This window comes from Myotis yumanensis, unplaced genomic scaffold, assembly GCF_028538775.1.
Source record: "Myotis yumanensis isolate MYYU_CA2020_CCGP unplaced genomic scaffold, mMyoYum1.0.hap1 SCAF_8, whole genome shotgun sequence".
NCBI lineage: Eukaryota > Metazoa > Chordata > Mammalia > Chiroptera > Vespertilionidae > Myotis > Myotis yumanensis.
In genome coordinates this window covers 31,052,682-31,065,895 of record NW_027223759.1, presented here as the reverse complement: position 1 = coordinate 31,065,895, position 13,214 = coordinate 31,052,682, and the positions used below count along the sequence as shown (strand labels likewise).

At 41.7% G+C, this 13,214-nt stretch overlaps 1 protein-coding gene across 8 annotated transcripts in view; it reads right to left on the bottom strand.

The window, feature by feature from the left end:
• The window catches only part of DIS3L2 (DIS3 like 3'-5' exoribonuclease 2), a 309,482-nt gene that overhangs the window by 156,314 nt on the left and 139,954 nt on the right, over positions 1-13,214 (bottom strand). For all 8 annotated transcript variants that reach the window (XM_070422394.1, XM_070422395.1, XM_070422398.1 and 5 more), the window contains one exon: positions 6,073-6,246. In XM_070422394.1, coding sequence (XP_070278495.1) covers positions 6,073-6,246 — 174 coding nt within the window. The remainder of the gene's footprint in view (positions 1-6,072; positions 6,247-13,214) is intronic.

The window sequence follows — 13,214 nt, the reverse complement described above, 5'->3', positions numbered from 1 at the left end:
GGTCTAGGCCAGGTAAACAGGGATTCTGCAGGTCTGAAAAAAACGGTGCTCCCAATCAGAAGGGCCAGATCGCCCCTAGCAGTTCACACCAGCCTTACTTCTTGAAAATTGCTAACCAACCATTTTTCTTTTCAAAATAAACACTATTTCTCTCAACTTCAGTTTGCAAAATATTACCCCAATTCCATTGGACTAAAAAACTGGAATTTTACTGACATAATTGGATTATGAGGTTTAAAGATTGATGGAACTTTTCTGTTCCAAATATAATTGTTCAAATACCAAACCTAAACGGGTATGTTGAAGTCCTTACATAGTTAGAGCCAGAGTAACACTGCCGGCTCCATGGCAGGGTGGCCCAGCAGAGGGGGTCAAGAAGCTATCAAAACCATAGGAGTTGTGAACCCTGTTACAGAAGGACCTGGGAATCTTGGGGAACATGTCACCTTTTCTGCAGCCATAGCTTATCAAGAAAATGAAGGCTACTTTAGTCCCTCTAGTTCTCTCTGTGCCTGCTCATTTCTCAGATCTCAGCTCAAGCACCAATGAGTGACCTTAGCAGCTTGCTCACACAGACATTATAGCACTTGACATACTCTTGCTGTAATTTATCTGAGTATAAATCTGTATCCCTGAGAAACAGTACAGTCTTGAAAAATAAAGGTTGGGCCTTACTTGTCTATGTACTTCCAGTGACTAATTTACTACTTGGCATATATGATATATACACATATATAATAATATATGTAAATAAATGTATACAGGAGAGAAGAAAGAAGAAAAGGGAAGACACAGAAGGTTTTATTTAGGAATTTATGGACTATGTATTAATTTATTCATAGCACATGTTTTTTAGCATGCACTGGAACTCATTCCTACTTCTCTTGACATTCCTGGGGAAATTAATATTCATAAAAACTTTGTGAAGGTTCTGAACCTCTGAGCAAAAGAAATCATAGTACTATAAATCCTTGTATCAAGTACCTCTCTCCTCCATTACAAATCTATATTTGACTACAGTTTAAGACACTTATTTACTTTTTTTTTTTTGGTTAATCCTCACCTGAGTATAATTTTTCCATTGATTTTTAGAGAGCGTAGAAGGGAGGGAGAGATACAGAGAGAGAAACATCAATGGAGAGATACACATCGATTGGTTGCCTCCTGTGGGCGCAGATTGAGCCTGCAACAGTCTGCGGGCCAACACTCTAACCAGGGGTCCTCAAACTACGGCCCGCGGGCCACATGCGGCCCACTGAAAACATTTATCCGGCCAGCCGGGTGTTTTTGCCGCTGCTGCCTATCCTGCTTATCAGCCGACTCATCCCGGACCCGCAGTGTGCATGTGTGGAATGCCTGAGGGACAGTGAACTGGCCCCCTGTTTAAAAAGTTTGAGGACCTCTGCCACTGAGCCACACTGGCTAGGGCCTGTTTAACACATTTGACTCATGCTCTTCTGCTATGACTGAGAGTTCCATGAAAACAGAGACCAGACCTGTATTTGTTCACTGTTGATTCCCCGCTCTACTGTAAATATTTGTTAGTTTAAAAACTGAATAAATCTATTACAAAACCAGTCAAAGAAAAGGGAAAGGTAATCAGATCCAAATACTTCAGCATACTATGGACTTCTCTTTGTTTTTTCTCTTTGTTTTTTATTGTAAAAAAATAAAAACTTAACCATGACAACATAACCACCTGGTGTCCTCACAAGGTGTGTGGGTGAGGTGATGAGGTGTACAGATGAAAGTCAGCACTCCAGAACACCAAGGCGATGACATTGGCAATCCCATTAGATTCTATGCTTTCAGCCATAAGTGGGTATTTACAGAAATTATCTAATTTTAGCTAAACTAATCTTCACAAAATAGAAAAGTGGCTAAAAATGATTATTGCAAAGATCCACAGATTAAAGATAACACTAAACTAATAATAACACTAATACTACCAACACCAGGAAAATAGCAGAGTTGACTTCTCCTAATAGGAATTCATAATCAGTCACATTATGATTTCAAAACAATGACTAGTCAATCACATGCTACCAAGAAGATACTAAGACAAAATTAAACACACTTAATCTGTCCCTTCAAGGTAAAGTTGACATTTTAACAATGAGGAAAAAAGTTATTTCTTTTTAAACAAAATAAAACAAAAACTCAAGTGTTAAAGATAAAATTTTAAAAATGGATATCATTAAATGTTTCTATTGTTATACAATTTGGGATCCTTAATTGATCTAAGTGTATAAACTATAAAACTACTCGTATCTAGCCCTAGCTGGCATTGCTCAAAGGTTAGAGCATTGCCCACCCACCCAAGTATTGCTGGTTCGATTCCCAGTCAAGGGCACATACCTGGGTTACAGGTTTGATCCCCAGCCCTGGCTGAGGTGCATGTGGGAAGCAACCAATCGATGTGTCTCTCTCACATTGCTGTCTCTCTCTCTACCCTCCCATTCTCTCCAAAAATAAATGAAAAAAATATCCTTGGGTGAGAATTAACAAAAACAGAAAGAAAAAAAAAACAATTACTTATACCTATACACTTAAATATCCTAGCAGAATTTTCTAACTAGTTTTTAAAGATGCCAACTAAAGAATAATCCAGGATTAAGAACACATTTTTTTAAATAAAAAAATGCAGCACCTTTCAATTAGTCCACAAGAACTGACAATGAAAGATGGAAATTTATTAGCTGGATTGCAAAATGAATCTGAATATAATCAGTGAATAGGATGAAAAATGAATACTATAATTTAGTAAATTCGGGTATCTTTTTCAGTTATGATAACCATTAAAAGAAAAACTAAGTACCAAAATTTACAGAACCTATAATTAGACCTTTGCATACCCATATCATAAGCTGTTAAAGCAAAATTTTTAAAAAAGAATATTTAATCACATTACTTTCATCAAAAGAAAAATTATTAATATGAAGTTTTTTATACCTTTACAATGAAAATATTTTAAAATTTATTTCATTCTCATTTTTCTACTTTTATGTAAATTTACAATGCACATAATAAATTAGTAAAGTAGTAAGTACATTTGTAATTTTACAATAAAGAGACATACATTATTGGAATGTATGTTGAACAAAGTTTAGAGATTACTACTTTATAACATCAAAAAGCAGTTGAAAGATTTTAGGTCAAAGGAGTAAAAAAAGAAAAAAGATCAGATTTGAATTTTAGAAACATAATCCTAGAGATAATAGGCAGGGAGAAAGTGTTTGGATACTTAGACAAAATTCAACACACTTAATCTGTCCCTTCAAGGTAAAGCTGACATTTTAACAATGAGGAAAAAAAGTTATTTCTTTTTAAACAAAATAAAACAAAAAACTCAAGTGTTAAAGATAAAATTTTTTAAATGGATATCTTTAAATGTTTCTATTGTTATACAGTTTGGGAGCCTTAAATGATCTAAGTGTATAAACTATAAACCTACTCGTATCTAGCCCTAGCTGGCATTGCTCAGTAGTTAGAGCATTGCCCACCCACCCAAGTGTTGCAGGTTTAATTCCCAGTCAAGGGCACATACCTGGGTTACAGGAGGTTAAAGTGATTTAAAAATAATCCCTGTTACTATGCTAACAGCAGACAACATTCTATAAGCCCCTTGTATCTTTAACGCCCTTTGCAGGACACATTGGTATATTTTAACAGAGGCTTTAGGCAGAGCAAGGTCTCCTATTCTGTGGTCTACCAGAGGCAATGGGGACCAAAGAAAAAGGCAAGTTGGAGACATGAGAGGGAACTGAGAGCAACACTGGGCTCTATGACTATTGAAGTACCTTATTACTTATCTAGTACAGGCCCAGTGCATGAAATTCATGCACAGGTAGGGTCCCTAGGTCTGGCCGGGCAATCAGGGCCAATCAGGTTTACCATCTCCCCGCCTCCCCACCTCCTCCTTCCCTTGCTCCCTCAGCACCCCACCACCAATGCTGCTGGTCACCCGCCATGTTCCGTGCCACCCACTGGTGGTCAGCACATGTCATAGCAAGCGATGGAACTCCCGGTCTCCTGGTCAAACTCCCGAGGGGACAATTTGCATATTAGACTTTTATTATATAGGATAGGCTAGGAGTAAGACTAGAAATGATTGAGCCTTTCTCTTTTCTGATAGTCTAATTTATAATTTTTAATAGTTATAAAAGTTATTTTAAAATAATTTAAATAATAGAAAAATTTATAAAATGAAAAGTAAAATATTGCCTCCCTACCTCCTACTACTCTACTGAGTTTGCACATGCCAATCACTGTCAATAACCATAGAAAAAAGTCTGGATTTCCTTCCAGGAATTTTTACTGTATGTATACTTTTATGTGTATACATATATGGAGGCATATACATTTATAGAGTTTTTGTATTATTTAACTATATAAAAAATAGACTCATTCATATTGTTCTGAATTTCTTCTTTTCCTTCACAATCTGTAACAGCCATTGTTTTAGGACAGTGCATATGGATTTAGCGCCTTTTTTACAGCTGTAGGGAATGCTATCTTACTGACATGACATAGGTTATTTAACCATCCTTCATTGATAGTCATTGGCGGCATTACCTTTACAATAATAAACATGTATACTTCTATACTTCCTGAGTAGGATTCCTAGAAGTGGAGTACTTTTAAAACGTTGATGTTTTAAATGGCTACAGAATGGCTATAGTAATTTATATTTCAAACAATAAAGTTCAGCCATTCATTCTGACCTATCTATTAAAAAATCTATTAAAATTTTTTATAGATTCCTAGATTTAAAAAAAATCTCAGAAAATAATCCCCACAATTTGTAGCTGAGTAAACAAAGGTTCAGAGAGAGCAAGGCTATGGGCCCAAGATCTCAAAGTTCCTGAGATGAGACAATAGGACAGCAGGAGTTCCACGAATAGCGGTTACTGCTGAAAGCCAGGACAGCAACTTCAGTTAACGGACTTCAAAAATAATGTGTTCCACCAGAGCTACTAACAAGTAGGAAAAGGGACATACTGTCATCTTTTCCTTGCCTAATTTCAGCAAGAAAAGGAAAAAAGGTAGTAAATTCCTAAAAGATACAATAGCAAAAGGGGGCACAGAAGAAGGATTCTCAAAGTAGGTGGAAGAATAGGCACCAAGAGCTAAAGGTATCATAAGTTCAGCTGCATGAAGTGAGCAAGTGTGGTGGAAAAGACTCTGACATGGGATGACCTTAGCAAAAAACCTTCCACAGCCTCAGTGGGTTGTATGAAAAGTTTCTTGGTTCTAACTATCTCCATGTGGCATCCAAAATGAATGCCAGTACTGAAACCAAATTCTAAAGAGAAATATCAGAAAAGAACTAACATCCCACAATGAAGAAACATCTTCAAAGAAGATGTTGTTATAAAAATACCACAAAAGTACTTTCCAACAAATTCCAGACCTAAAAGTAAAGCTTTAAAATGAAGCTCCAAGCACAGAGTCTTGAATCCTTTGCTCTGTGCCTGAAGAGGCCCATTTAAAGGAAGGCACTTCTAACCAGATAACACTGTCTTTATTCGACCAGACTTATGGGGTAGAGCAATGAGAAAGCAAGGTGGCAACTGGACCCTTTGAAATCTGGATGATCTAGAGCAGGGGACAGCACACTTTTTCTATAAAGGGCCAGAGAACAAATCTATTAGGCTTTGCAGGCCATAGGTCTCTGTTATAGTTATTCAACTCTGCTATTGTAGTGTAAAAATACACCCAGAGACAATGCGTAACTGAACAAGCATGGTTGTGTTCCAATGCAACTTTATGGATGCTGAAATTTGAATTTCACATAATAATCATAAAAGATTATTCTTGTTTTGATTTTTCTAATGATTTAAAAATATAAAATCATTCTTAGCTCATGGGCTGTACATAAACAGGCAGTGGGCTAGATTTAGCTGGTGGGCCACAATCTGACAACCTCTGGTACAAAGCATTTAATTGTCAACTGAACTGAACTTGAATGTGGATGGAAGATGGAAACATCTGAGCCCAGCTCCTAGGAAAGTTAAGTTAGAAAGCAAAAAGGTAGAAACATGTTTTTCTTAAAGAGCTTTAGGTATTTACCTTAAATCTCTTCTCTTGCTGAATTCCTCTGGTGGTATTGTCCAGGGCAGGTCTTGAGGAAGACATTCTAAAACTTCTGAAGAGAAATCAGAGAAATCCACACCATACTCTGTTAGTATTCCTTCTGTTTCAGGCTCAATTTCACCAGCCTGCCCAAGACTCTTAGCCAGCTGCCTATGGACAAGACAGAGAGAAACAAGTGTGTTAGTGAGTAAAGGGAAGACAGGTACCCATTTCCTCTCTAAAACTGACCTGAGTAGGAAAGTCTTCAAAATCCCTTGCCCTTCCCCTAGTAGGAACACCCTCACCAGTGAATGAGGGGCCAAGCAGAAGAGACAATGATATACGTGGCCTGTTAAAGCCATGACTACTATGTAATGTTAACTTTCTTCAGGAATTCTGTCCTAGGGAGTAGAGCCAGACAGCTTTCCTTTGGACTCCAGCAATTGTTTTTAATGGAGAAGTCAAACTGATATTGTTAAAAGCTTTTGTCAATTTTTTCTCTTGTTTACCTTCAGAGACAATTCTGATCAACCCAGTTTGTTGTTAAATCATTAGTTTCACAGTCCCTATACCTTAAGTCATGCTCACTAGATTAGATTCAATGTTTATATTTCACAATTCTACAAATTTTACCTTAATATTTTAAAGTATTTTATCTCAACACAAAAGTAATATATGTTCATAGAATTTAGAAAATACAGAAATGCACTGAGATGAAATTTATCTGTAATCCAGTCACCAGGCAAAATGCTATTCACATTTGAGGGTACTGGTCTATTAAAAGTAAGATTGCATTTAATGGGATAGTTCTGACATTATGAGTAGGGTTCCACCTTCAGGGGGCCGATCTCACTCTTTATCTGTGGGTCACCTATACATATGTCAAAACTGAAAGCTCCCATTCTCATATATATTGGCATACCACATATAGACCACAAGTTACATGTTAAATACAGATATCCAACAGGAAATGCAATATATGAAGCAGCTGCCTTTGTAAAGGGTTCTGGAGACCAAAGATGGCTACTTCTGTTTTGCAGGTCTACCAGAGTGATCTAGGAATCCACTCTCAGCTCTTCCTGCAAGGAATTTAGATCTGCCATTAGAGTCTTTTCTGGGATAACTCAATTTCTTAGAAGAAGATACCATTTCTAATGTAAGGGTAGATGCCTGGCCGCCAGAGTCCTTAGGTGCACAGTGGTGGAAGGGGTGGAGGATGTGACTGCCTCATATATAGACTTCCAACAAATTCCCATTTTCAGCCTTGCTACTGGAACACGGCAGTGGTGGCAGCAAGGCTGGCCCCATTTCTCACACGCCAGCCAAGAGAGAGAAGCCCACAGTGGACACATGCACCTGTCCACCAGCATAGGCTCCAGGTAGCCTGTGAATTCCTTACGTACAATGTAGGCTCAGATCAGTGTCTTTTCCTCACATCTAGATGGTGATCTCCCAGAAAGCACATCAAAAAGCCAAAGATAGCAAAAATACAAAGTAAAAAAATAACAGAAAGCTAACTGGAAGATCCACAAATATTTGGAAATTTAAAAACTATGGGTTAAGGGGGGGGGGAGAATTTTAACTGACTAGAACACAACATCAATATTTATGAAAAACAGCTAAAACAGTGCTTTCAGGAAATTTTACAGCATTAAGTGCTCATTTTAAAAAAGAAGAAATGTGTCAAATCAATTTCTAAGCTTCTACCTTAAAAACATGAAAAAAAGAAAAGCAAATTAGATCCCAGGTAAGCAGAAAGAAAGAAAGAAGAAAGAAGAATCAATGGATAGAAAATTGGGAAAGAAAAACAATAAACTAAAATCTGATTCTTTGAAAAGAGAATGAAATAGATAAGTTTCTGGTGAGGCTGACCAAGAAAAAGAAAGAAAGACACAAGTTGCCAATATCAGGAATGAGAGAGGAACATCATTACAGATCCTACAAGCATTAAAAGTATAGGAAAAAATTATGAATGATTTTAACCCAATAAATTCAACATCTTGGATGAAATGGATCAACTCCATGAAAGACACAAACTGTAAGATTATTCAAGCAGAAACCCATATCTAAATATTCCTATACCTATTTAAAACCTTCTTACAAAGAAAACTCCAGGCCCAAATGGCTTTACTGATGAATGCTACCAAGTATTTAAGAAAAAATTAATACCAATTCCACACAAGCTTTCAAATATAGAACAAAACAAAATACTTTCCAACTAGTTTCATGAAGTTAGCATTACCTCGATGCCAAAATCAGACAAAGAATACATTAGATCAATATCCGTCATGAATAACTTTTTAAATTTTGAGCAAGCTTTTAAATTTTAAATCCCACAGACTTAAAATTCTGATAAAATATTAGCAAACAGAATTCAGTAATATATAAAAAGCATAATACATCATGACCACATAATTCAAGATTTGTCCAACATTAAAAGTCAATCAACATAATTAGTCATATTAGCAAATAATGAGGAAAACATATACAATCCTCTCAAAAGATGCAGAAACAGCATTTGATGAAATCTATCCATGATCAAAACTCTCAGCAAATGAGTAATGAAGAAGAACATCCTCAATTACAGCTAATGCCAAACTCAGTGGGGAAAGACTAAATTAACTTTCCTCTGGATTAGGAAGAAGACAAGGGTGTTCACTCTCACCAGCACTATTAAACATGGTATTGGAGGTCCTAGTGAATGCCATTAAGCAAGAAAGAAGAAAGAAAAGGCATACAAATTGGAAAGAATGACTTCCACATTGCATGTAAATGGGTCAAAGGACTATCACTCCCATTATAGAAATGGCCAGCCCCCTACATAATGCCTGGACTCTCTTTATAGAAGACCTCTCTCATTCTATGCAAGTCCAGTAGCCAGCTCACTGTATGACTTAGACTCTGCTTCTACTCAAAACTCTGATTGTGAAGAGAATGACACAAAGACAAAGAAGTGCTTAGAATTTATTCATGGCAGCTAGAATGGTTTCTAGTGACAGTAGTGGTATATCAGTGTCTGGTGGCAATGCTGTCCTGAAAGGTAGCAGTAAGAATTGTTGGCATTATGACCAAACTTATCCTGATAAACAGATGATGGCTGGACTTCTTGCTCTTGCCTCTCTAGATTTGCCTTGGTTCCTACCCACGACTTCCTCAGGACAATCAAGACTCTTAATTGTTTCTGTGAGTCCTTCAATACCCTTCTAATAAATTCCTTTTCCAACCCAAGCTGGTTTCTTTTTCTTTCTTTCTTTCTTTTTTTAAATTGATTTCAGAGAGGAAAGGAGAGGGAGAGAGAGATAGAAACATCAATGTTTAGAGAGAATCACTGATCAGCTGCCTCCTGCATGCCCCACACTGGGGATGGAGCCTGCAACCCCGGCATGTGCCCTGACCAGGAATTGAACCTTGAGCTCCTGGTTCATAGATCCATGCTCAACCACTGAGCCACGCTGGCCAGGCGAGCTGGTTTCTTTTGTTTGTACCAAAAATGAAAACAGTTGAAGACTCAGGTCTCATTAATTTTCAAAATGCTAATTCATTTTCAAAATCACTACATTATTACCTATGTTCACTAGAACAAAGTTCTCACTGAGTATGTGGAGAATCTATTGTCACTATCTTTAAAGTTTGAAGGACATTTTGAAAATTCATTAGTATTTTGAAAATTAATGAAACCTGAGTTACCTCCAACTCACCTAAAACCATTTATTATTTTCACAAGTTCATGTGGTTCTGTTTTCTACATCCATCTCTTAATACTAATGTCTTTAACTGACTAAGTTCTTAGTTGCAAGCACAAGAAACTAACTCTGGTTAGAAAAGGAATTTATTGGAAAGATATCAAAGAGTTCACAGAAATAGTAAGAGACTTGTAGAACCTGAAAAGGGGAGAGAAACAAAGAATTACACGCTCAACTTCTAAATTCTTGATTCCAGACTAATGGGAAACTTAGGGTTTTTCTATGTATATCAAAAAGATACTCTGAGTCACTTACAGGATAAGATGGGGGAAATTCAAAGGGTAATAAATGATCTACACTAATAAAAGAGAAACATGGTAATTAGCGTACGACTGCTACCCTTCCCATTGGCTAATCAGCATATCCTTATGCAAATTAACTGTCAGCCAAGATGGCGGCCGGCAGCCATGCACTGAAGCGAACAGGGAGGCTTGCTTGCTCCAGTGACGGCGAACTCCAACGTTCCCCGCCTGCCGCTGCCGGCCTCTCAGCTGCAACTCTAAGCAACTATGTACTATGTTGCAAATAAGAAGCTAAACAAAACCCCAGAAACCGGCTTTCATTCAGCCAGGCTTCAGCCAGCCGGACCGCAACATTGTATCAATGTTTTCAGCAGCGAGGCCTCAGAGCTAAAGCTGGCCCAGAATAAAAAAGAAAAAAAGAAAAAAAGGAGCGGTTGGGAGCTTCAGTCACCCGCTTCCGGAAAACAGCCCTCAGCCCCTCACCCAGACTGGCCAGGCACCCCAGTGGGGACCCCCACCCTGATCCAGGACACCCTTCAGGGCAAACCAGCCGGCCCCCACCCGTGCACCAGGCCTCTATCCTATATAGTAAAAGGGTAATATGCCTCCCGGCACCGGGATCAGCGTGACAGGGGGCAGCGCCCAAACCCCCTGATCAGCCCTGCTCTGTGCCTGATAGGGGGGAGCTCCCCAATCCCCTGATCGCCCTGCCGCTCTGTGTGTGACAGGGGGCGGGGCCACAACCTCTCTATCCGCCCTGCTCTGTTCATGACAGGGGAAGGTGCCCCAACCCCCTGATCAGCCCTGCTCTGTGCCTGATAGGGGGGAGTTCCCCAATCCCCTGATCGCCCTGTGGCTCTGTGTGTGACAGGGGGCAGGGCCACAACCTCCCTATCTGCCCTGCTCTGTTCGTGACAGGGGAAGGCGCCCCAACCCCCTGATCAGCCCTGCTCTGTGCCTGATAGGGGGGAGCTCCCCAATCCCCTGATTGCCCTGCGGCTCTGTGTTTGACAGGGTGCAGCGCACCAACCCCCTGATCGGCCCTGCTCTGTGTGTGACAGGGTGCGGCGCCCCAACCGCCCCCCCCCCCCAATGGGCCCTGCTCTGTGTGTGACAGGGTAGAGCCATAACCTCTCCATCGGCCCTGCCCTGGGTGTGACAGTGGCGGCGCCCCAACCCCCTGATCGGCCCTGCTCTGTGGGTGATAGAGGGTGGCGCCCCAACCCCCCTCCACGGGCCTTGCTCTGTGTATGACAGGGTAGAGCCATAACCTCCCCATTGGCCCTGCCCTGAGTGTGACAGGGTGCAGCGCCCCAACCCCCTGATCCGCCCTGCTCTGTGTGTGACAAGGGGCGGTGCCCCAGCTCCCCTGTCAGCCCTACTGTGTGAGTGACAGGGGGGAGCTCCTGAACCCCCTGATCGGCCCTGCTCTGTGCGTGACAAGGGGGAGCTCCCCAACCCCCTGATCGACCCTGTTCTGTGTGTGACAGGGTACAGAGCCCCAACCCCCCTGATGAGCCCTGCTCTGTGAGTGACAGGGGGCAGTACCCCAACCCCCTGATCGGCCCTGCTCTGTGCGTGACAGGGGGTGGCGCCGCAACCTCCCTATCGACCCTGCCTTGAGTGTGACAGGGGGCGGTGCTCCAACCCCCCAATTGGTCCTACCCTGAGCATGACTGAGGGTGGCATCGCAACCTCCCGATCCGCCCTGCTCTGTGCATGACGGGGCAGTGCCCCAACTCCCCAATCGGCCCTGCTCTGAGCCTGACCAGGGGCTGCACCTAGGGATTGGGCCTGCCCTCTGCCACCCGGGAGCAGGCCTAAGCCAGCAGGTCGTTATCTCCCGAGGGGTCCCAGACTGCGAGAGGGCACAGGCCGGGCTGGAGGACCTCCCCTCTCGCCCCCCCCGAGTGCACAAATTTTTGTGCACCGGGCCTCTAGCCCTATATAATAAAAGAGAAACATGTAAACTGATCATCCCTCTGCTACACTCACCAGCCAATCAGGAGTGAGTATGCAAATTAACCCAACAAAGATGGCAGGTTAATTTGCATACACAGGCACCGGGCGGAGAGCAGAGTGGGAGAGCCGGTGGCTTGGGGGGTCGTGGCTCCCTTGGTCACTCCCCCCAAGCCGCCAGGTGGAGAGCAGAGCCGGAGAGCCAGAGGCTTGGGGGGACGTGGCTCCCTCGGTTGCTCCCAGCGACTGAGGGAGCCACGTCCCCCCAAGCCAGCGGAGAGCAGAGAGGGAGAGCTGGCGGCTTGGAGGACTTGGCAGAGTGAAAGGCCATGGGATGGAGACAGAGCAGGAAGGGAAAACCAAGAGCGCGGGAGCACCAGGAATTCTGGGAATAGTAGTTCTGGTGGCAGCCCCAGGACCAGAAGCAGAAGCCCAGAGCACAGGGAGCACCAGGAATGCTGAGAATCGTAATTCTGGTGGCAGACAGATATCCTAGACACTAGAGCAAAGTGAGCCTGGAGCAAATTACTGTTGCGGTGGGGGATGGAGGGAAAGCAAAGGTGAGAGACCTAAGTAAAATCAGAGTGTCTAGAAAAAATTAAAGGGACAATATCCTAAAACTTCCAGGAAATCTCCACCAATGAAGCAAAGAAAAAAAAAGCCTCTATTATTCTGTGAGCAACAAACCAAACTGAGTTGGGATCTCAGACAACTCGCTCATATGATTGCAAAGACAGACAGAAACTCCCAGATTGGAGAGGGCGCCACTGAGAGCTCCCAGATTGGAGAGGCTGCAGGTTGGACTGAGGGACCCCCCACACCCCCAGTGCACGAATGTCGTGCACCGGGCCTCTAGTTATATCATAAAAGTCATGGTCTCACTAAGCTTTTTATGTGAGAAGTTGGGGGTACTAATCAGAAAGGTGAAATTCAGAGAACCAGATTTACACACACACACACACACACACACACACACACACACGTCCTATTACACAGGACGATGGCTGGTTCCAAATGACCTTCCATTCTCACAAGTCATAACTGGACTATGATAGTATTATATCCATTCTAAGGGTTGTTTCTAAAAAGACAGTAGAGCAGCAACTTCCTCCCTGCAACAGAACTTCAAGCAATATGTCCATGGTCTACTCTGGCTGAGGAAAGGTGGTCTGATGGATAAGTACCTGAAAGAGGC